General features: G+C 43.8%; 1 protein-coding gene across 3 annotated transcripts; it reads left to right on the forward strand.

The window, feature by feature from the left end:
• Positions 1-301: 301 nt before the first annotated feature.
• Positions 302-24,252, forward strand: LOC133134723 (serine/threonine-protein kinase Nek5-like). Of its 3 annotated transcripts, XR_009709339.1 has the most exons (6): positions 312-570; positions 728-750; positions 2,089-2,238; positions 4,020-4,098; positions 14,097-14,200; positions 24,124-24,240. XR_009709339.1 is itself a non-coding variant. In XM_061251057.1 (5 exons), exons 2-5 carry the CDS (start codon positions 2,098-2,100, stop codon positions 24,241-24,243), a joined length of 444 nt encoding a protein of 147 aa, XP_061107041.1. In that variant the 5' UTR covers positions 302-570; positions 2,089-2,097; the 3' UTR covers positions 24,244-24,252. The 3 variants fall into 3 exon arrangements, 2 of the variants coding, with proteins under 2 accessions (XP_061107041.1, XP_061107040.1); XM_061251057.1 differs by lacking the exon at positions 728-750 and having other exon boundaries at positions 302-570; positions 24,124-24,252; XM_061251056.1 differs by lacking the exon at positions 312-570 and having other exon boundaries at positions 584-750; positions 24,124-24,252.
• Positions 24,253-25,230: the final 978 nt, after the last annotated feature.

Consider the following 25,230-nt stretch of genomic DNA (forward strand, 5'->3'; position numbering starts at 1 on the left):
CCCTAAGTACAATGAATTTGTTGATGGTTGAGTGTTTTAATAAGATCATAGAATATTTTTGCTATGTCAAGCAGAGTGGAGCAGACCATGGTCTTGAGTTGAGCACCAAGTTTGAGCCTGATGGGATATGGGGAAATGTGGCATCGGCCAACTTTTGTTGTTTGTAACAAAGAGTCAATAAGCTGTTCACTTTCCTTTATTTCCTAAAGTGTTGGGATCCTGCATTCAGTCAGTCAGTGCAGCCTGTGGAAGGTGTGTGGGGGGCATCTTGTTCTGATAAAAAATCCACTGAAGTGTTCTGCAATCCAAAGTGTGGCAATTCACAAATTTAGAAGACTATAAAAAGGTAGAAAAATAAATACATCAATAAAATAGAAAAACATGAAAGAATAAATAGAACTGCGAATGAAGTGAAAATGAAAGTATAAATTAGATATATTTAATATCACAGCCCTGGGGGAAGGGAGTCAGGACTTAAGCAGACAGCCCGCTGACGTGCTGCTCATTAGAGAGGAAACACTGCTCACAGAGCATTCAGCCTGTCAGCACCTGAAGGATCCAACTTACCAAGTAAGACACCATTTACTTACTACACTTTGAGTTTCATTGAGAAAGTGCAGCTAGATATCTAAGAAACTAAAATCTATATGATTAAGTTACATGAGGCAATGATGATGTGATATTCAGCTTTGAGGTCCTTAATTTGTTCTTTTTGTTTTAATAAAAGGAAGTAATCCGACTGAATCAACGGTGAGTACATTTTCTTTCCTGTTTACAGACACATAACATAACGATGAGAAGTGTACCTACTGCTTAGTTTGCCTAACAGCTGAATAGTATCTAGCGTCGTATCAAGCCTGGTTTTGAAACCCCTGGCGAGCAATTCCACGCAGTGACCACTCTGTGTGAAAAAATACTTCATAATATCTGTGTGGAATTTATCCTTTGCCATTTCCATTCATGCCCCATCATTTTACTAACCAAACTCACCCTGAAGAATCGCCTGTAGTTCACTTTATTGATCTTTAATGAATTTAAAGCAATTAACAGAGGGAACTGACTGGGTGTGTCTCTGCTACACTTTTCATGATGTGGCAGGATTTCCTGTCCTATCCCCAAGTGAACTGCTGGCAGCAAAACAAAATACTAGTTGTGCAACAGTCCGTGTTTATAGATTATTATACACAATCTTGGTGAATACTAGATTCTGATTGGATACTAGGTGGTGATACAATCGTTCAATGTTTGGCAGGTAGTCCTGGTCAAGCCGTATCACCTTCTAAATTAGTTTCTCAATTGCTTAAACACATCTGTCCACTCTGAAGTCAAATTTTGAAAACAATTAGCACACAGGCTGAAACAGAAGCTGACTGGCAAAAATGACTCATTTTGTTTGCAAAATGCTCTAACACTCACAAAACATTAAAAACATGCAACAAAAGCAAATATTTCCATCAAACAACACTTGTGATAAATATAATAAAATCATATTTTTTCAGTCAATCATTGGCAACAAAATACAAAATACAGCTCTAAATATGAGCCAGTTCAACCTAAATGTGCTAAATGCCTGTGCCATTTGTTGATACTTTACATAGTTACAGTATGTGCCAAATAAGCCAAGCATATCACAGCATGAATTGTATTCTTTTGTCCAGATGATTTTACTAGAGATAACAAACCCTGCTGCACTCTTTTTTTAGATGCCCTGTTGAAATTCTGTAAAATGAGACATTTTCTAAGAAAGTTTTTTTCATTCATTTTATTCTTGTGTGCAGGTTTTTCTGTGCCCATGATCTGTAAGGCCTAGAATGCACAACACAGATAAGGACCAGGGCCTATTTGATCATCAGTTGTTGTTGTTGTTGTTGTTTTTTTTATCGTAATACCGCAACCCCCCAATGGTTGAACAAACCGCTTACCTAGCCAAATACTGCTTACCTAGCCGATATATATAGGCCGATACATAATTTGTCCAAAAGGAATTGGAATATTTTCTGCCTTCATGTCTTGAGTATGGAAAGGGGGTCTCCAAATGGGCTTATGGTCCATAATTTACTGGATGGTCTTATCATTGTTTTTTTGCAGTAAGCCATCATGGGAAACAGGGCAAGTATCCTGGAGGAGCGTGGCTACTACGAGGATAAAGAAATTGGCCAGGGAGCTTTTGGTAAAGTTTTCAGAGTGAAGAAAAAGGCAGATGAAAAGGAATATGTCGTAAAGGCAGTCCAAAAATCAGTAAGTGACTCAAACCTGCCAGACCTCTCAGACCTGTCTCCTGAGGCTGAATTTATAAAACTGTTCTTGGATTTAAACTACAATATTTAAAATATCTGAAAGTAGCTTCTGTTGGTTTAACATGGAGTATATGCAGCTTATGCAGCTGTGATATATAGTGTGCACCAGACGCATTGGCATCCCTGATAAAAATGCAACATATAATAAACAACACAGATAATAATCTGTCTGCTATGTTCAGACATATTTGTTTAGTAATCTCATTATTTCTGAAAACCATAGGTGTCAAAATTATTGGCACTCCAAAAATGATTGGAAATAAAATCAAAGTGAAATTGGCAATACAAATGTACTTAAGTTAATTTCACTTGAAAGGAAATACATTGTGTCCTTCCATCACTTCCTGTTTCACAAGAGATGAATGAGGTGTAACAAGCAAGCAAAATCCCTTTGTCATCCATCAGCATGGGAAAAGCCAAATAACTGAATTTAAAAGACAAAGTTGGTAATTGACCATCACAAGTCTGGTAATGGATACAAAAAATACATTAGCACTGTAAGGCCAATAATAAAAAAGTAAACCGTATGGAATGGTTCAAACTAGCCTGGAAGAGGATGCAAGTGCAGGTTGTCCGAGCAGTGAGGGAGACATTTTAAGAATTGAAGAGATTTGTTGCATCGTGGATCACCAAGTCTAACAAACAAACAAACAAACATAAAATGGCACCTCCGAGCCATCAAACTCTTTGGAAGGGCACAAAGACAGTCCTTACTGAGGACAATAAACAAATCTGGTTATTGGAATTATGACAAGGACAGAGTGCTATGGTCAGATGAGCCCAAAATCAAACATTTTGGCCATACATACCATCAACATATTTGTCGGTAAAAGAGGAATGCATACAAGGAACAGAACCTCATACCTACTGTCAAATATGGAGGTGGGTCATTCATGTTTTGTAGATGTTTTAGTGCTGTAGAATACAAAAATATTCTGGCTGCCAAATTACGGAGAAATGTGTCCAAACTAATTGGGGGGAACTTCATCATGCAGCAAGACAATGACCCAAAACACACTGCCAACACAACAAAGGACTTCATTAGGGTGAAAAAGTGGAAGGTTTTAGACTGGCCAAGTCAATCACCAGACCGTAACCCGATTGAGCATGCATTTCACCTCCTGAAGAGGAGATTGAAGGGAATAAACCCCCCAAAACAAACAACAACTGAAAGAGGCTGCATTATAAGCCTGGAAAAGCACCAGACAAGGAAAATGCAACAGTTTGGTGATGTCAATGGGTCGCAGGCTTGAGGCAGTTTTTGCAAGCAAGGGATATGCTACTAAATATTATGTGTTATTCACTTTCATTTACTTAAAGACTCTCTGTTCCAATACTTTGGCTCACCTGTGGGTTGTCTGATACCCACGGTAGTTCTAAGTAGTAACACATCTCGGTGTAAATAGCAGGAAATACAAGATTATGAACTCTCATGTTCATCTTTTTCTCTTAACCCCAAATGTATTCAATGTATTGCAATAAAAAGGAATTGGCCAATACGTTTTGAGGGGATTGTACATACCCTCTCCTTTCTCCACACTCCCAGCTGTCCAAAACCACAATTGCTAAAATTTTGCCTTGAAAAAATTTTATTAGTGTGGAAGTTGAATATTGAATCTTTACAGTGTTTTTGTATGTGTATGTCAAGGGTGCCAATAATTCCTGAGCCGGCTGTAAATCATAACTGAACTTCAATGCAGTTTTATTTTTTTGTATTTTCAGGAATCTGTGATCCATGAAGTGGCTGCACTTAAAGCGTTGAAACACCCATTCATTGTGGAGTACAACGACTCTTTTGAAGGTAGCAATAAGACAATTCACATTTTTACAATTTATTATTTACTTAATAATAAAACATGCATTGAGTTATCACCCATAGTACTGTAAAATTAAAATAAAATCCAGAGGTTTTGGAGAACATTCCTGACTCTGGCTCCCTCTTACCGACAGAAATAATAAAAAAAGGGTACGATAGTGTAGGGGCCTCCAGAAAGGGTATGATAGTGTAGGGGCCTACAGAAAGGGTACTATAGTGTAGGGGTCTACAGAAAGGGTATGATAGTGTAGGGGCCTACAGAAAGGGTATGATAGTGTAGGGGCCTACAGAAAGGGTATGATAGTGTAGGGGCCTACAGAAAGGGTATGATAGTGTAGGGGTCTACAGAAAGGGTATGCTAGTGTAGGGGCCTACAGAAAGGGTATGATAGTGTAGGGGCCTACAGAAAGGGTATGATAGTGTAGGAGCCTACAGAAAGGGTATGAAAGTGTAGGGGCCTACAGAAAGGGTATGATAGTGTAGGGGCCTACAGAAAGGGTATGATAGTGTAGGGGCCTACAGAAAGGGTATGATAGTGTAGGGGCCTACAGAAAGGGTGCAGTAGTGTAGGGGCATACAGAAAGGGTATGATAGTGTAGGGGCCTACAGAAAGGGTATGATAGTGTAGGGGCCTACAGAAAGGGTATGATAGTGTAGGGGCCTACAGAAAGGGTATGATAGTGTAGGGGCCTACAGAAAGGGTATGATAGTGTAGGGGCCTACAGAAAGGGTATGATAGTGTAGGGGCCTACAGAAAGGGTATGATAGTGTAGGGGTCTACAGAAAGGGTATGATAGTGTAGGGGCCTACAAAAAGGGTATGATAGTGTAGGGGCCTACAGAAAGGGTATGATAGTGTAGGAGCCTACAGAAAGGGTATGAAAGTGTAGGGGCCTACAGAAAGGGTATGATAGTGTAGGGGCCTACAGAAAGGGTATGATAGTGTAGGGGCCTACAGAAAGGGTATGATAGTGTAGGGGCCTACAGAAAGGGTATGATAGTGTAGGGGCCTACAGAAAGGGTATGATAGTGTAGGGGCCTACAGAAAGGGTATGATAGTGTAGGGGCCTACAGAAAGGGTATGATAGTGTAGGGGCCTACAGAAAGGGTGCAGTAGTGTAGGGGCATACAGAAAGGGTATGATAGTGTAGGGGCCTACAGAAAGGGTATGATAGTGTAGGGGCCTACAGAAAGGGTATGATAGTGTAGGGGCCTACAGAAAGGGTATGATAGTGTAGGGGCCTACAGAAAGGGTGCAGTAGTGTAGGGGCCTACAGAAAGGGTATGATAGTGTAGGGGCCTACAGAAAGGGTATGATAGTGTAGGGGCCTACAGAAAGGGTATGATAGTGTAGGGGCCTACAGAAAGGGTATGATAGTGTAGGGGTCTACAGAAAGGGTACGATAGTGTAGGGGCCTACAGAAAGGGTATGATAGTGTAGGGGCCTACAGAAAGGGTATGATAGTGTAGGGGCCTACAGAAAGGGTATGATAGTGTAGGGGACTACACAAAGGGTATGATAGTGTAGGGGCCTACAGAAAGGGCATGATAGTGTAGGGGCCTACAGAAAGGATATGATAGTGTAGGAGCCTACAGAAAGGGCATGATAGTGTAGGGGCCTACAGAAAGGGTATGATAGTGTAGGGGTCTACAGAAAGGGTATGATAGTGTAGGGGCCTACAGAAAGGGTATGGAAGTGTAGGGGCCTACAGAAAGGGTACGATAGTGTAGGGGCCTACAGAAAGGGTATGATAGTGTAGGGGCGTACAGAAAGGGTATGATAGTGTAGGGGCCTACAGAAAGGGTATGATAGTGTAGGGGTCTACAGAAAGGGTATGATAGTGTAGGGGTCTACAGAAAGGGTATGATAGTGTAGGGGTCTACAGAAAGGGTATGATAGTGTACGGGCCTACAGAAAGGGTATGATAGTGTAGGGGACTACAGAAAGGGTATGATAGTGTAGGGGACTACAGAAAGGGTATGATAGTGTAGGGGCCTACAGAAAGGGTATGATAGTGTAGGGGCCTACAGAAAGGGTATGATAGTGTAGGGGTCTACAGAAAGGGTACGATAGTGTAGGGGCCTACAGAAAGGGTACGATAGTGTAGGGGCCTACAGAAAGGGTATGATATTGTAGGGGCCTACAGAAAGGGTATGATAGTGTAGGGGTCTACAGAAAGGGTATGATAGTGTAGGGACCTACAGAAAGGGTATGATAGTGTAGGGGTCTACAGAAAGGGTATGATAGTGTAGGGGCCTACAGAAAGGGTATGATAGTGTAGGGGTCTACAGAAAGGGTATGATAGTGTAGGGGCCTACAGAAAGGGTATGATAGTGTAGGGGCCTACAGAAAGGGTATGATAGTGTAGGGGCCTACAGAAAGGGTATGATAGTGTAGGGGCCTACACAAAAGGTATGATAGTGTAGGGGACTACAGAAAGGGCATGATAGTGTAGGGGCCTACAGAAAGGATATGATAGTGTAGGAGCCTACAGAAAGGGCATGATAGTGTAGGGGCCTACAGAAAGGGTATGATAGTGTAGGGGTCTACAGAAAGGGTATGATAGTGTAGGGGCCTACAGAAAGGGTATGATAGTGTAGGGGCCTACAGAAAGGGTACGATAGTGTAGGGGCCTACACAAAAGGTATGATAGTGTAGGGGCCTACAGAAAGGGCATGATAGTGTAGGGGCCTACAGAAAGGATATGATAGTGTAGGAGCCTACAGAAAGGGCATGATAGTGTAGGGGCCTACAGAAAGGGTATGATAGTGTAGGGGTCTACAGAAAGGGTATGATAGTGTAGGGGCCTACAGAAAGGGTATGGTAGTGTAGGGGCCTACAGAAAGGGTACGATAGTGTAGGGGCCTACAGAAAGGGTATGATAGTGTAGGGGCCTACAGAAAGGGTATGATAGTGTAGGGGTCTACAGAAAGGGTATGATAGTGTAGGGGCCTACAGAAAGGGTATGATAGTGTAGGGGACTACAGAAAGGGTATGATAGTGTAGGGGCCTACAGAAAGGGTATGATAGTGTAGGGGCCTACAGAAAGGGTATGATAGTGTAGGGGTCTACAGAAAGGGTACGATAGTGTAGGGGCCTACAGAAAGGGTATGATAGTGTAGGGGCCTACAGAAAGGGTATGATAGTGTAGGGGCCTAATGAAAGGGTATGATAGTGTAGGGGCCTACAGAAAGGGTACGATAGTGTAGGGGCCTACAGAAAGGGTACGATAGTGTAGGGGCCTACAGAAAGGGTACGATAGTGTAGGGGCCTACAGAAAGGGTATGATAGTGTAGAGGCCTACAGAAAGGGTATGATAGTGTAGGGGTCTACAGAAAGGGTATGATAGTGTAGGGGCCTACAGAAAGGGTATGATAGTGTAGGGGTCTACAGAAAGGGTATGATAGTGTAGGGGCCTACAGAAAGGGTATGATAGTGTAGGGGTCTACAGAAAGGGTATGATAGTGTAGGGGCCTACAGAAAGGGTATGATAGTGTAGGGGCCTACAGAAAGGGTATGATAGTGTAGGGGCCTACAGAAAGGGTATGATAGTGTAGGGGCCTACAGAAAGGGTATGAAAGTGTAGGGGCCTACAGAAAGGGTATGATAGTGTAGGGGCCTACAGAAAGGGTATGATAGTGTAGGGGCCTACAGAAAGGGTATGATAGTGTAGGGGCCGACAGAAAGGGTATGATAGTGTAGGGGGCTACAGAAAGGGTATGATAGTGTAGGGGCCTACAGAAAGGGTATGATAGTGTAGGGGCCTACAGAAAGGGTATGATAGTGTAGGGGTCTACAGAAAGGGTAGGATAGTGTCGGGGCCTACAGAAAGGGTATGATAGTGTAGGGGCCTACAGAAAGGGTATGATAGTGTAGGGGCCTACAGAAAGGGTATGATAGTGTAGGGGCCTACAGAAAGGGTATGATAGTGTAGGAGCCTACAGAAAGGGTATGATAGTGTAGGGGCCTACAGAAAGGGTATGATAGTGTAGGGGCCTACAGAAAGGGTATGATAGTGTAGGGGCCTACAGAAAGGGTATGATAGTGTAGGGGCCTACAGAAAGGGTATGATAGTGTAGGGGCCTACAGAAAGGGTATGATAGTGTAGGGGTCTACAGAAAGGGTATGATAGTGTAGGGGCCTACAGAAAGGGTATGATAGTGTAGGGGCCTACAGAAAGGGTATGATAGTGTAGGGGCCTACAGAAAGGGTATGATAGTGTAGGGGTCTACAGAAAGGGTAGGATAGTGTAGGGGCCTACAGAAAGGGTATGATAGTGTCGGGGACTACAGAAAGGGTATGACAGTGTAGGGGCCTACAGAAAGGGTATGATAGTGTAGGGGCCTACAGAAAGGGTATGATAGTGTAGGGGCCTACAGAAAGGGTATGATAGTGTAGGAGCCTACAGAAAGGGTATGATAGTGTAGGGGCCTACAGAAAGGGTATGATAGTGTAGGGGCCTACAAAAAGGGTATGATAGTGTAGGGGCCTACAGAAAGGGTATGATAGTGTAGGGGTCTACAGAAAGGGTACGATAGTGTAGGGGCCTACAGAAAGGGTATGATAGTGTAGGGGCCTACAGAAAGGGTATGATAGTGTAGGGGCCTAATGAAAGGGTATGATAGTGTAGGGGCCTACAGAAAGGGTACGATAGTGTAGGGGCCTACAGAAAGGGTACGATAGTGTAGGGGCCTACAGAAAGGGTACGATAGTGTAGGGGCCTACAGAAAGGGTATGATAGTGTAGAGGCCTACAGAAAGGGTATGATAGTGTAGGGGTCTACAGAAAGGGTATGATAGTGTAGGGGCCTACAGAAAGGGTATGATAGTGTAGGGGTCTACAGAAAGGGTATGATAGTGTAGGGGCCTACAGAAAGGGTATGATAGTGTAGGGGTCTACAGAAAGGGTATGATAGTGTAGGGGCCTACAGAAAGGGTATGATAGTGTAGGGGCCTACAGAAAGGGTATGATAGTGTAGGGGCCTACAGAAAGGGTATGATAGTGTAGGGGCCTACAGAAAGGGTATGAAAGTGTAGGGGCCTACAGAAAGGGTATGATAGTGTAGGGGCCTACAGAAAGGGTATGATAGTGTAGGGGCCTACAGAAAGGGTATGATAGTGTAGGGGCCGACAGAAAGGGTATGATAGTGTAGGGGGCTACAGAAAGGGTATGATAGTGTAGGGGCCTACAGAAAGGGTATGATAGTGTAGGGGCCTACAGAAAGGGTATGATAGTGTAGGGGTCTACAGAAAGGGTAGGATAGTGTCGGGGCCTACAGAAAGGGTATGATAGTGTAGGGGCCTACAGAAAGGGTATGATAGTGTAGGGGCCTACAGAAAGGGTATGATAGTGTAGGGGCCTACAGAAAGGGTATGATAGTGTAGGAGCCTACAGAAAGGGTATGATAGTGTAGGGGCCTACAGAAAGGGTATGATAGTGTAGGGGCCTACAGAAAGGGTATGATAGTGTAGGGGCCTACAGAAAGGGTATGATAGTGTAGGGGCCTACAGAAAGGGTATGATAGTGTAGGGGCCTACAGAAAGGGTATGATAGTGTAGGGGTCTACAGAAAGGGTATGATAGTGTAGGGGCCTACAGAAAGGGTATGATAGTGTAGGGGCCTACAGAAAGGGTATGATAGTGTAGGGGCCTACAGAAAGGGTATGATAGTGTAGGGGTCTACAGAAAGGGTAGGATAGTGTAGGGGCCTACAGAAAGGGTATGATAGTGTCGGGGACTACAGAAAGGGTATGACAGTGTAGGGGCCTACAGAAAGGGTATGATAGTGTAGGGGCCTACAGAAAGGGTATGATAGTGTAGGGGCCTACAGAAAGGGTATGATAGTGTAGGAGCCTACAGAAAGGGTATGATAGTGTAGGGGCCTACAGAAAGGGTATGATAGTGTAGGGGCCTACAAAAAGGGTATGATAGTGTAGGGGCCTACAGAAAGGGTATGATAGTGTAGGGGACTACAGAAAGGGTATGATAGTGTAGGGGCCTACAGAAAGGGTATGATAGTGTAGGGGCCTACAGAAAGGGTATGATAGTGTAGGGGCCTACAGAAAGGGTATGATAGTGTAGGGGCCGACAGAAAGGGTATGATAGTGTAGGGGCCTACAGAAAGGGTATGATAGTGTAGGGGCCTACAGAAAGGGTATGATAGTGTAGGGGCCTACAGAAAGGGTATGATAGTGTAGGGGCCTACAGAAAGGGTATGATAGTGTAGGGGCCTACAGAAAGGGTATGATAGTGTAGGGGCCTACAGAAAGGGTATGATAGTGTAGGGGCCTACAGAAAGGGTATGATAGTGTAAGGGCCTACAGAAAGGGTATGATAGTGTAGGGGCCTACAGAAAGGGTATGATAGTGTAGGGGTGTACAGAAAGGGTATGATAGTGTAGGGGCCTACAGAAAGGGTATGATAGTGTAGGGGACTACAGAAAGGGTATGATAGTGTAGGGGCCTACAGAAAGGGTATGATAGTGTAGGGGCCTACAGAAAGGGTATGATAGTGTAGGGGACTACAGAAAGGGTATGATAGTGTAGGGGCCTACAGAAAGGGTATGATAGTGTAGGGGCCTACAGAAAGGGTATGATAGTGTAGGGGCCTACAGAAAGGGTATGATAGTGTAGGGGCCGACAGAAAGGGTATGATAGTGTAGGGGCCTACAGAAAGGGTATGATAGTGTAGGGGCCTACAGAAAGGGTATGATAGTGTAGGGGCCTACAGAAAGGGTATGATAGTGTAGGGGCCTACAGAAAGGGTATGATAGTGTAGGGGCCTACAGAAAGGGTATGATAGTGTAGGGGCCTACAGAAAGGGTATGATAGTGTAGGGGCCTACAGAAAGGGTATGATAGTGTAAGGGCCTACAGAAAGGGTATGATAGTGTAGGGGCCTACAGAAAGGGTATGATAGTGTAGGGGTGTACAGAAAGGGTATGATAGTGTAGGGGCCTACAGAAAGGGTATGATAGTGTAGGGGACTACAGAAAGGGTATGATAGTGTAGGGGCCTACAGAAAGGGTATGATAGTGTAGGGGCCTACAGAAAGGGTACGATAGTGTAGGGGTCTACAGAAAGGGTACGATAGTGTAGGGGCCTACAGAAAGGGTACGATAGTGTAGGGGCCTACAGAAAGGGTATGATAGTGTAGGGGCCTACAGAAAGGGTAAGATAGTGTAGGGGCCTACAGAAAGGGTATGATAGTGTAGGGGTCTACAGAAAGGGTACGATAGTGTAGGGGCCTACAGAAAGGGTACGATAGTGTAGGGGCCTACAGAAAGGGTATGATAGTGTAGGGGCCTACAGAAAGGGTATGATAGTGTAGGGGCCTACAGTAGGGTATGATAGTGTAGGGGCCTACAGAAAGGGTATGATAGTGTAGGGGCCTACAGTAGGGTATGATAGTGTAGGGGCCTACAGTAGGGTATGATAGTGTAGGAGCCTACAGTAGGGTATGATAGTGTAGGGGCCTACAGTAGGGTATGATAGTGTAGGGGCCTACAGAAAGGGTATGATAGTGTAGGGGTCTACAGAAAGGGTATGGTAGTGTAGGGGCCTACAGAAAGGGTATGATAGTGTAGGGGCCTACAGAAAGGGTATGATAGTGTAGGGGCCTACAGAAAGGATATGATAGTGTAGGGGTCTACAGAAAGGGTATGATAGTGTAGGGGCCTACAGAAAGGGTATGATAGTGTAGGGGCCTACAGAAAGGGTATGATAGTGTAGGGGCCTACAGAAAGGGTATGATAGTGTAGGGGCCTACAGAAAGGGTGCAGTAGTGTAGGGGCCTACAGAAAGGGTATGATAGTGTAGGGGCTTACAGAAAGGGTATGATAGTGTAGGGGCCTACAGAAAGGGTATGATAGTGTAGGGGCCTACAAAAAGGGTATGATAGTGTCGGGGCCTACAGAAAGGGTATGATAGTGTAGGGGCCTACAGAAAGGGTATGATAGTGTAGGGGCCTACAGAAAGGGTATAATAGTGTAGGGGTCTACAGAAAGGGTACGATAGTGTAGGGGCCTACAGAAAGGGTATGATAGTGTAGGGGCCTACAGAAAGGGTATGATAGTGTAGGGGCCTACAGAAAGAAATCACAACATTTCTAGTAGCCAGATAATAATTTTTCTATCCTTGCTTTCAGTCTTCCTATACTTCCTTGCAGTAATATTGTATTATTCAGATATGTTTATTCAGATATGCTCGCATCAAATTCAAAACATTGGTGCTAGCCTTCCAAGCAGTTAAGGGGTCTTCCCCAGCTTACCTACGAAAAATCATCAGACCCTACACCCCTGCCAGACCTCTTCGTTCAGCCTCCACAGGCCGCTTGGCACCTCCCCCTCTCCGAACCTCCACCTCACGCTCACGACTACTGTCTGTTCTGGCTCCACGGTGGTGGAACGAACTCCCCGTTGAGGTCATAACTGTAGAATCTCTCCCCACCTTCAAGCGCTAGCTGAAGACACACCTCTTCAAGCAGCACCTCTCCCCATCCCTCCCTACCTCCCTGTGAACCTTAATTGTTGTCTCTGTGACATGCTTTGTGTATCGGTATTTTTAGTTGGCTAGGTAAGCAGTGTTTGGATAGTTAAATTTTGGTCACTTTTGCTCTGTTTCTTTGTTTCTTTGTTCTCAAAAAAAAAAAAGGCCTTCGTCCTTATCTTTGTTGTACAGGTAGTAGTTGAAATTGTACTTCCCTCTAGGGTGTTTCAGCGAACTTATCCCTGGTTATGGGTATGCACTTTGTTGTACGTCGCTCTGGATAAGAGCGTCTGCCAAATGCCAATAATGTAATGTCATGTAATGTTTTGAATATGAATAGAATATGAATAGAGTTTTATTGCCATTTGCACAGGTACAATATAGTACAGGTACATTGGAATTCTTGTGCGTTCTCTTCCAGTCAGGCAAGTAAAAAATACCCATAAATAATAAAGGTGAGGCTAGTGCAAGTAAAAACAGTGCAGATGTACATACAAAACAATACAATACAATACAATCCTATATAAGACAAGAGTAAGTAAAATAAAAAATAAAAAGGAGACAGATTTCTTATTGTTTCGTTTTGGATCTTTGTTTGGATTTTTCTTAAATAACCAAAGAGCATCCTTATCTTCACAGACACGAGGACATTTGCTTCTAAGATCGGTTGATATTTAGCTACATGAAATCTTACTTTCACCCACAGAATATTTCCTGCACCACTAGCTGACACACAAGTGCAACACTTAATAGATCCTCCCCCATGTTAATCGGTAGCAAGGTCTTCTTTTCTCCAAATGTTTCCCCTCTTTGGTGGTTGTGGCCAAAGAGTTAAATTATTGTATAATCAGTTGATAGCACTTGTTTTTACTAAGTATTTCAAATTTACTGAGCTCTAGAATAGTCTTCAGATGGCTTAATGGAAGGCTGAAGAAATCAAGTAACTTTTGAGACCTTTTAAAAAAAGTATTAATGGTTTAAGTTGAAGGGTGCCGAAACTATTACACATGCCACATTTAAAACTTTATTGTTTTTAATCTGTTAAATTAATCAAATATAAAATCATTGTGAATTACAAATTGCAGAAATGTGCTATTTAAATGTGTATTCTGCAGAGGTTGTGTTTACTTTGAGATACAACAAACACAAACTTTTGCACAGTAAATTGTGGCTTTCATATAAGTATCAGATCATTTTCATAGTTGATCATATTTTTTTATTTGGACCCACATTTTAGGCAAAAGGCAAAAGTGTATCATAATATTGTGCACAGGTCTTAAGTTAGACTCAAAATATGAGTAAAATGAAACGATTGCTGCCCAGAGACGGAGCAGTGTCATACAGTGATAAACACTAGTGTTAGAGTAGAGCACCTGGCCATCACAGCCACAGAGGGTAATTATGTCTTTATTAATGCCTTATCAACTACACTGTCAATTCATTCTCTATTACTTATTTTGAGAAATACTAAACCTGTGGAAATTATTCTCTCTTTACAGATATTATGAATCTGTACATAGTTATGGAGTATTGCAAGGGTGGTGATCTTTCTCAGAAAATTAAAAACCAGAAAGATACTGGTGGATATTTCACAGAAGATCAGGTAAGCCAGTAAATGCTTATTTTTATGAAGGTTCTCTTCCTCTTTTTCTCCCTGTTTGGAACGGCCAGTTAATCACGCTCCAGTGCTCATCACTGCCTCTGCTGCTGATTCAAAGTACTGCAGCAGTCTGACTGCTGTTCCATTGCTTTTAATTCCCCATCAGAACAGTCTGTGTTGTGTTTTTGTTGTAACTTCATGTATTCTTATTGCAGTACTGTGTCATTTGTTTGTTTTTTTCACAGTTTTTCAGCCTTTTCTCCTGGGTCTATGTAGTGCGGGCATGTTTTCCTCAGCTCTCAGCTGCTTTATGCTTCTGCTTTTTCTTTTGCATTTTTGTCAGACAGGGTCCACTTCACAATCTTATCATTGTGTGTTTTTTGATGCAAACCTAAGAGTAAAAGGGCATTTTTCGTTCAAAGAGATTCCTAGATGACAAGGCTGAAGCAAAGTTTCCTAATATCATCAGATCATTTGAGCCATACAGTTATGATTGCTCTTTAAATGATATGGTTGAAAATTTCAACAATATATTGTCATCTGCGTTAAATACTGCTGCTCCACTAAGAGGTGGTTTTATGTATGGTAACAGAAACCCAGACCAGGGAATTCCAAACTCCTTGTTTATTTCAGTCCAATGTCAAAAGCCAGGTATCCAGAAACACAGTGCCAAATCGAGTTGCAAAAGAGTAGTAAAGATACAGTCCAAGGTCAAAAATCCAAAAGAGCAGAAAATCAAAGGTACAAGGGGTTAGGCGAGAGAGTAGTCAAAAAACCAAGTGGAGATCAAAAACCAAAAATCACGGCAAACAACACAGAGGGGGCAAGGCAAACTGGAATTCTGACACTGGTGAACGCTCAAACTGCTGTTTAAATACACAGAGGGATAAGACAAACTAGGTGGGGCATGGGAGTGAGGGTTATCTAACAAATACACATCAGGTGAGATGCATGAAAGGGCATTCATACAATAAGAAGGGATGCATGAAGATGCGGAACTGGATTCGCATAGACACGCCACACAAACGGCTCTGGATTAGGGAGTGGACAATTGCACAGAGTTATGGAACATAGTGATAGTGGAGAGCAGTTGTGAACACTTTGCTGAATTCAATAGTGTTTCAAGTCACGCTCTGAACATTATAAATACATCTCTCCCAACAGGCATTTTTCCAGATGCATTCAAAACAGCTGTTGTTAAACCCTCACTAAAGAAACCCAGCCTAGATTGTAATGCACTGACCAACTGTAGACCGATAGCCAACTTTCCGTTCATTAGTACACTATTTGAAAATTCAGTGCAAATAACCTCCTTTCATAAAGAAAACAATATCCTTGAGGAATTTCAGTCCGGCTTTAGAACATACCACAGCTCTTACACTGAAACTGCTCTTAATAATCAGAACATACCACAGCTCGCGAAGCGTTTGATCTCATCATGATATCCTAATCAATCGTTGGTTGGTCTTTCTGACTGTGTGTTAAACTGGTTCAAGTTTCAGTCTCAGATTTCTGGGCTGCGTTTCCCGAAGCCTTCTTAAAGCTACGTCCTTCGTAAGTCATTCCTTAAGCTCTACCTTAACGTTTCAGCGTGTTTCCCGAAGCGTTTTTAGCTAAGTATACCTTCTGTACGTCGTACTTCCCTAAGGTTGGTCTGGACCACTCTTAGCTATACCTTATCGATGTTGTCAGCTCACTCCGCTAGTGGCCACCACTGTTACGACCGCAAGCCTCTGAAATCAGCTGTTGCTCTTAGCTACCTCTCAATCTGTTAAGCAATATGTTCACTAATAATTCTAGAGTTGTAGTTGGCTAATAATATTACTAAAACACCACATAAACGGCGCTGTTTTCATACAAAGAATAAAAAACGAAGGATGCATGTTGCACTTTATTGAACACGTTGCTCAATTGCCTTTTAAATTCTATTCATAAACTAACGATTTCCCACTCTCTCTCTGTGGCATGGAGCGATGTTTAACCATAGTTCTTTCTTTCTTTGTTTTGTTGGACACCGCAGTCCTAAAACTGGAAAATAATGTTTGTTTATTCAGCACCACGTCCTCTAACAATATCTACATTTTGTTTGCTGTGAAGCTGTGAGACAGCTTCTTTGGTTTTTTCCACCATAGCTTATGTTGTTGTCATGTTGGTGCGTTTCGCTTGTTGGTGCGCTTTTATTGAAAACATCATTTAATCAGAGAAAATAAAGAATTACACCAGTTATGTGATGGTGCTTCTGCAAAATCAACCCTGATTGCAAAGTCATTTTAAGGCACCATGACAAAGATATTAAAATTATGTAAATAATACATCACACGACACAGAAGGCGCATTGCTAGGTGGCGTAGCGGGACAAGGTGTGATATCACACACCGTATATATCATTTAGTGAAAATGATACATACGCTTAGATTTATATGAGTATTTGTAATTATATTAGTCATTTCCCACCAGTCGTGGTAAATGCAATATTTTTAAGTTTTATTTATAAAGAACACTACTTTCTCATCACACAGTCAAGCAGTCGCTGAATGGATTGAATAATCGATTTTAGAACCATGGATGGGCCTAGTAACGTTACACTTAGAAGCTATCCCTTAAGCAATTGCCGAAGTGATAGTTCGGGGAACACGACTAGAAAATTAAACAACTTTAGTAAGGTATACCTTTCGAGTCTTTGTATAACACTGGGAGACACCATCATTGGGAAACGTGGCCCAGCTTAAGGTTAAGGTAGAGCTTAAGGTATAACTTATGAACGACGTAGCGCTAAAAAGGCTTCGGGAAATGCAGCCCAGAACTATTAATCCAGTTTTAGCTGCTTTGCACTGGCTTCCTGTAACATTTACAATCCTCCTCCTGATATACAAAGCCCTTAATGGGCTAGGACCAAGCTACATTGTTAACTCCCTTTTTTAACTAATTGTACCACTATTTGCCCTCAAGAACACTGCAATCATCTACTGCTGGTTTATTTGAGGTTCCCAGCAGCAGCAGAAAGAAAATGCAGCCTTTGTCAATTATGCCCTTAAAGCTATGGAACACACTACCTAAAAATATCAGGGAAGCCAACTCCTGAAATATTTTTACAAGAAAGCTAAAAACGTATCTCTTCACTTTTGCTACAGCTTTCCTGATGCAGGCTTTATTTTGCCTTGGGAATATTCCCACAGTCATAGTGCCTGGTTCATATTCCACAGTCACAGTGTCTGATTCATATTCCACAGTCATAGTGCCCGGTTCATATTCCACAGTCATAGTGCCTGGTTCATATTCATTACATTACATTACATTACATTATTGGCATTTGGCAGACGCTCTTATCCAGAGCGACGTACAACAAAGTGCATACCCATAACCAGGGATAAGTTCGCTGAAAGACCCTAGAGGTAAGTACAATTTCAACTGCTACCTGCACAACAAAGATAAGGACAAGGACCATTTTTTTTTTTTTTTTTTTTTTTTTTTGAGAACAAACAAACAAACAGAGCAAAAGTCACCAAAGTTAACTATCCAAACACTGCTTACCTAGCCAACTAAAATACCGATACACAAAGCAAGTCACAGAGACAACAATTAAGGTTCACAGGGAGGTAGGGAGGGATGGGGAGAGGTGCTGCTTGAAGAGGTGTGTCTTCAGCTAGCGCTTGAAGGTGGGGAGAGATTCTATAGTTCTGACCTCAACGGGGAGTTCGTTCCACCACCGTGGAGCCAGAACAGACAGTAGTCGTGAGCGTGAGGTGGAGGTTCTGAGAGGGGGAGGTGCCAAGCGGCCTGTGGAGGCTGAACGAAGAGGTCTGGCAGGGGTGTAGGGTCTGATGATTTTTTGCAGAAAAGCTGGGGAAGACCCTTTAACTGCTTGGAAGGCTAGCACCAATGTTTTGAATTTGATGCGAGCCATGACAGGCAGCCAGTGGAGGGAAGTAAGCAGGGGGGTGACGTGTGAGTATTTGGGAAGGTTGAAGACCAGACGAGCTGCTGCATTCTGGATGAGTTGGAGGGGTCTGATGGCGGACGCTGGGAGGCCAGCCAAGAGGGAATTGCAGTAGTCCAGGCGGGACAGAACCATCGCTTGGACCAGGAGCTGGGTCGAGTAGGGGGTGAGAAAGGGGCGGATTCTCCGTATGTTGTATAGGAAGAACCCGCAAGACCGGGTCACCGCCGCAATGTTCTCGGAAAGGGACAGTCTGCTGTCCATCACCACGCCGAGGTTCCTTGCACTGGGTGACGGCGTGAGTGTGGTATCCCCGAGGGAAATGGAGAGATCCAGATGGGGAGAGGTATTAGCAGGGATGAATATCATTTCAGTTTTACCTGGGTTGAGCTTTAGATGGTGGTTGTCCATCCAGCTCTGGATGTCCCTCAGGCAAGCAGAGATACGGGCTGAGACCTGCGTATCAGACGGCGGGAACGAGACGAAGAGTTGGGTATCGTCCGCATAGCAGTGGTAGGATAGCCCATGTGCAGTGATCACAGGGCCAAGGGAGCGAGTGTAGAGAGAAAAAAGAAGTGGGCCAAGGACTGAGCCCTGGGGAACTCCTGTGGCGAGGGGCCGAGGTGTCGATACCGAACCAGCCCAGGCAACCTGGAAGGAGCGACCAGAGAGGTAGGACTCAATCCAGTCCAGGGCTGTGCCACAGATGCCCGTTGCTGACAGGGCAGACAGGAGGATGGAGTGATCCACAGTGTCGAAGGCAGCAGAGAGATCTAGAAGAATGAGGACAGAGGAGAGGGAGGCTGCTCGTGCGGCATGAAGTGACTCACTGACGGAGAGGAGTCTCTGTCGAGTGGCCCGATCTGAAGCCAGACTGATGGGGGTCTAGCAGGTTGTTGTTAGAAAAGAAGGAAGAAAGTTGAGTAGAAGCGGCTCGTTCTATTCCACATATATTCCACAGTCACAGTGTCTGGTTCATATTCCACAGTCATAGTGCCTGGTTCATATTCCCACAGTCATAGTGCCTGGTTCATATTCCACAGTCACAGTGTCTGGTTCATATTCCACAGTCATAGTGCCTGGTTCATATTCCCACAGTCATAGTGCCTGGTTCATATTCCACAGTCACAGTGTCTGGTTCATATTCCCACAGTCATATTGTCTGGTTCATATTCCCACAGTCACAGTGTCATCTCACTTGGGGGACGCACATGGGAAAGACCCCAAAGTGTTTGTCTTTTTATTATTTGGTCCTTGTTTGGGTACATACCCCTCTACCTCAGTGTTTGGTATTTTATACATTCTCTGGGCCAGGTGTACTGAGCCTTTTGTGATGATTTTCAGGTGCACATATGACACATTTTGCCCAGGAACATGCGTCTTATGTATCAAACTGGTGCATGGGGCTGGAACCACAGCATGCGTGTGATCTAGGCCAGTCATTGTAAGATATCAAACTGGTGCACGGGGCTGGAACCACAGCATGCGTGTGATCTAGGCCAGTCATTGTAAGATATCAAACTGGTGCATGGGGCTGGAACCACAGTATGCGTGTGATCTAGGCCAGTCATTGTAAGATATCAAACTGGTGCATGGGGCTGGAACCACAGTATGCGTGTGATCTAGGCCAGTCATTGTAAGATATCAAACTGGTGCACGGGGCTGGAACCACAATATGCGTGTGATCTAGGCCAGTCAGGTACGCTTATGTCCTTAATTCATATGCACTTAGGGGTGGATCACGCAAATAAAGGGCGGAGATATTATAAGTGTGACTGATTATGTATTCTGTTGAATTTACTAAAGTTCATGCCATTAACGAGGGTTGAATTGTTTGTGAAATTTCTCTGCCTCTATAGCGCAGGCATAAAGTGGGGTGCAAGACGGAAACACAGATCTAAGCTTCAACCCCCACTGCAAGAAATCAAACTGATTATTATTCATAAATATGAATGAATGATGACTGCCAAACAATAATTAAGACTGGGTGTTTGTTGCAGAAAATATTTACAAAATAATCTATGAAATGAAACAATATCTCATGCGAAGCAATTGGAAGTGACTGAAATAACATGCTCAACCTTAGTGACTGAAATAACATGCTCAACCTTAGTGACTGAAATAACATGCTCAACCTTAGTCACTGAAACAACGTGCTCAACCTTAGTGACTGAAATAACATGCTCTACCTTAGTGACTGAAATAACGTGTTCAACCTTAGTGACTGAAATAACATGCTCAACCTTAGTGACTGAAATAACATGCTCAACCTTAGTGACTGAAATAACATGCTCAACCTTAGTGACTGAAATAACATGCTCAACCTTAGTGACTGAAACAACGTGCTCAACCTTAGTGACTGAAATAACATGCTCAACCTTAGTGACTGAAATAACGTGCTCAACCTTAGTGACTGAAATGCGGATAGAGCGTGTGTTTGTTCTGAATAGTTATGCTCCAAAACAATTGCGGAAAAGAAACAGGGAATTAAAGGGACTGCCAAAAAAGAGAAAATCCTATGTGATATCTGTGACAAACACCCAGCCATACAAATAATTATGCCTCTGGGAGAAATAAAGATGTACTGGAACCTTCCACACAACCTTCCCATTCTATCCCGGCTATAGTGAAGCTCATTGCAACATTACATCTCCCATTTAATTCAAACAGCACTAGCCGCCATGGCTGGCATATGTGCCAGCTTCATGTATGTATCTGGCGCTCTATAAATAAAGCTTGATATTATGACTGTGTTTATTTACATATATATCCATCCATCCATCCATCCATTATCTTAACCCGCTTATCCTGAACAGGGTCGCAGGGGGGCTGGAGCCTATCCCAGCATACATTGGGCGAAAGGCAGGAATACACCCTGGACAGGTCGCCAGTCCATCGCAGGGCACACACACCATTCACTCACACACTCATACCTACAGGCAATTTAGACTCTCCAATCAGCCTAACCTGCATGTCTTTGGACTGTGGGAGGAAACCAGAGTACCCGGAGGAAACCCACGCTGACACGGGGAGAACATGCAAACTCCGCACAGAGAGGCCCCGGCCGACGGGGATTCGAACCCAGGACCTCCTTGCTGTGAGGCGGCACTGCTACCCACTGCACCATCCGTGCCGCCCATTTACATATATAGTAATTAGAAATTGTACAGCACTTGACGGTAGTGTAAGCCAGTAATAATTAACATTTGGTGTCATGCGCTGGTCAGCTTGCTGACTTCCCCCTCCCGGAGCATGCATTGTTATCCCAGGTCAGAATATAGTAATGTTTGGTGGTATTCTGATTGGTTCAGTGCGACTGGTGTAATGGTCTAGTTTTTGTTACAGTCTACCTTTGATATCATAACCATCCAGGAGCCGAGGGAAAACTGGGCAAAAGCTGTCTCTGTAGAAGCCATTTATGTTAACCCCCTGACCAAGGTCTGGTGGGGGTTTGGCTATAAATTCCAGATGGGTGACCCATTTTTAGGGTCAAGAACTAAGGCCTGGATTCTGGAGATAAGGAGAAGAAACCAAGCAATCTGGGGTTTTGTCTCCTTTCCTTTAATTCACCCAAATCAGGTTTATCCAAAAGGTATATTACCATGAGAGGCACAAAACATATTTATCACATAATACGGTTGTCACGAAAACTCTCAAATACATCTCTCTCCAGGTATCTCCAGTAAGCTCTCTGATTCGGACTTCCTTTGGGGGAGTCAGACCATTGGCTCCCAAGAATGTTCGCATCTAGAGAGACTGAGGTAGAGGGAAGATTGAATGTGGCTGTGGGGGTGTTCTGCCGATGTTTTGGTTGAGGGGTCAATAAACCTTGCGCCAGGTCATGGGAAAAGAATGCGACCTTGGGGAAAGGCTCAGGACACTCCCACAGTGCCCCCATTTGGACACTTGTGTCATTGGACTTTTTGTGACAACTACATAATATAACATAAGGATAATCTGTTTGGTATGGATGTGATCCGGTAAAATCAAGGAATCTGATGAGATACATTTCATACCAAATAGAGTTTAATAAACCATAGTTTCAGTAACTCAAGGAAAACCTACATGTCCTCTCTGGTAACCATCTCATTTTCCCTACTTAACAACCCCCAAAGGTGGGGGTCTAAATTCCAGATTTGACCACCCCTCCAGGTTAATTTATGGCACTGCCGCCTGGTTTCAAACGTATGATTTGCCATAAAAGCAAGGGAGACAGACCAATCTGGGAAGATCGCATTCGACTTCCCACACAGCATATTCTACGTGTGTGTATGTATAGGGAAGACCGTAACCGGCTTCCCACACTCTACTCTTTGTTTGTGTGTAGCCAACGCAGGCTAGGTATGATTATTTACTCTATCTCTATTCTTAATTTGTGTATTTTGTAATTGACTCTTGGTATTCTAAAGCTAATAACCTACCTGTCTGAAAATAAATTATTTTGTTTGTAACTTGCGTGATCTCCATCCATCCATCCATCCATCATCACCCGCTTATCTGGAGTCGGGTCGCGGGGGCAGTAGGCAAAGCCGGGTATTCCAGGCGTCCCTCTCCCCAGCAACGCATTCTAGCTCCTCCTGGGGGATCCCGAGGCGTTCCCTGGCCAGGAGAGATATATAATCTCTCCAGCGGGCTCTGGGTCTCCCTCGGGGTCTCCGCCCAGTTGGACGAGCCCGGAAAACCTCCAAAGGGAGGCGCCCGGGAGGCATCCTGATCAGATGCCCGAACCACCTCAATTGGCTCCTTTCGACGCGAAGGAGCAGCGGCTCTACTCCGAGCTCCCTCCGGATGTCCGAGCTCCTCACCCTATCTCTAAGGCTGAGCCCGGCCACCCTACGGAGGAAGCTCATTTTGGCCGCTTGTATACGCGATCTCGTTCTTTCAGTCACTACCCAAAGCTTGTGACCATAGGTGTGGGTTGGGACGTAGATCGACCAGTAAATCGAGAGCTTCGCCTTCCGGCTCAGCTCCCTCTTCACCACAACAGTCCGGTGCAACGCCCGCATTACTGCTGACGCTGCACCGATCCGCCTGTCGATCTCACGCTCCCATCTACCCTCACTCGTGAACAAGACCCCGAGATACTTGAACTCCTTCACTTGGGGCAAAGACTCGTTCCCAACCCGGAGGGAGCCATCCACCGTTTTCCGGCAGAGAACCATGGCCTCGGACTTGGAGGTGCTGACTCTCATCCCGGTGCGTGATCTCCATGACTCTAATTCATCTTGTACATTTTTCAGCCTAAATTACGACTGAATACTCAGAGGGACAATATTGACCAAAGACCAACTGATCAGTGGCTTGGTACTTTAGTGGTGTTTCCAAGCTGGGAAAAGCAGCCAAGTTCGGCCCATAAAAAGGATTGGTGGTGCATGGCTCTTATAATTTGATGCGAAGGGAACCCATGGGCGTTTCTACGCCGGTTCCTGTCAAGTTAGCTCTAAGGAACCTTCTAAATGCATGCCGACCTGGGCTCACAACTGTCATGTCAATATAGTGCATGTATTGTGTTGGCTAGACCCTCAGCCTCTGAGTTCTCTGCAAAACTGAGATTCAGCAATAATGCTAATCCCGGGAGCATATATTGAGTAATGGTGGCGCCAGTAAGAGTCGAGTGTAATCACTCCCAAGGTTCGCATATGTTTCAAACCCAAATTTCTAAATTATATCTTAAATGGAGTCAGATAACGAAGGTGAATATATTGGCCCGACTGTGGAGATTCTTGGTCAGCCCGGACCAGTAAAGAGCGGAAGGCAGAATGGTACTACTGGCTTTGTAACGTGGTTTATTCATGAGCTGATCTCTCCGCATAGCGGTCATTACTATTTAACCCTACTAGTATTCTTCCAGCAACACCAGGAGGACGAGCATGCAAACCCCTTCGGCCCTCGCTAAATTCCGTCATTGGGTTAGCGTGGGGTTTTACAGTTGTGATTTTAAATGTGCTTTATGAATAAATATGACTTGCAAACTGTGTTTCTCACACAGATCCTGAGCTGGTTTGCAGAGATCAGCAGTGCTGTGCAACATGTGCACGAGAACAACATTCTGCACAGGGACATCATGCCACAGGTACTGGCTGCAGGTTGTTATGATACCACAATGTAAACAATGACACGTTGCTATGATGTGACAGAGAAAGTGATGATAGGTTGCTATGCAGTGGTGCCTGCTGGCCATCATTTTTAGTGAAGCGGAGAAGTGCAGTTAAGTGCATATGGCTGAATGATTCATTGGAATCAATTAAAGCAGCATTCATTGGTTGGAATGAAAACCTGCATACATATGGTCCTCCTTGGGGGAGATCCCTGGTTTTAGAGAATAATTCAGTTCAGAAAATGAACGAATTAGAGTAGAGCTGGTCTTCCAGGAATCCTCTTCTCCGTTTCTTACAAGCCTGTTGTCGCAATGTTTCTGTCAAATAAATGTCTAAATGTTTTTTTCATTTTATAACACATGAATAATTGTTCTTTTTATTTCACAAATTCCTGAAGGTATTCATTTATGAATGTATATGATTTTGGTACAAGACTCAGTATGGTTCCATAACTATGTTATCTTGAGATACAGTAAAGTGTTTTTACTATCTCTGTTTTTACACCAAGTGCAGACTCAGGGATAACGAAAATGGCAGGTTTAATAACGAAGGTAGATAACGGGGCAGACAGAACGTAATCCCAAGAACAGGCAAAGTTCAAAAACCGGATGGTCAGTCCAAACAGGGCAGAGGTACAGAAATTCTGATCCAGAAGAGAGTCCACAGAGCCAAGCAGGAGTCAAAACAGAAATTCATGGACCCAAAAACAGAGCAGAACAGAACAGACCAAAATAAACAGACTAAACAGAATAAACGGAGGCTAGAACGGAGAGGAGCGGAGCTCTTACAGAATCACTGTAAACTTACACAATGTCAATTGCATTTAGAACATATACTTTGACAAATATGGAAAGATTCGTCTGGGAGACTTTGGAGTGAAAAAAACCCTTGAAAGGTATGTTCCATTGTTTTATTCATTACATTTTAGTCATTTGACAGATGCTTTTAATCCAAAGTGATTTACCAGTGCATAGGTTCTTCCACAAGTTAAAGCATCA

The sequence above is a fragment of the Conger conger genome, chromosome 8, assembly GCF_963514075.1.
Source record: "Conger conger chromosome 8, fConCon1.1, whole genome shotgun sequence".
In the NCBI taxonomy this organism is placed as follows: Eukaryota; Metazoa; Chordata; class Actinopteri; order Anguilliformes; family Congridae; genus Conger; species Conger conger.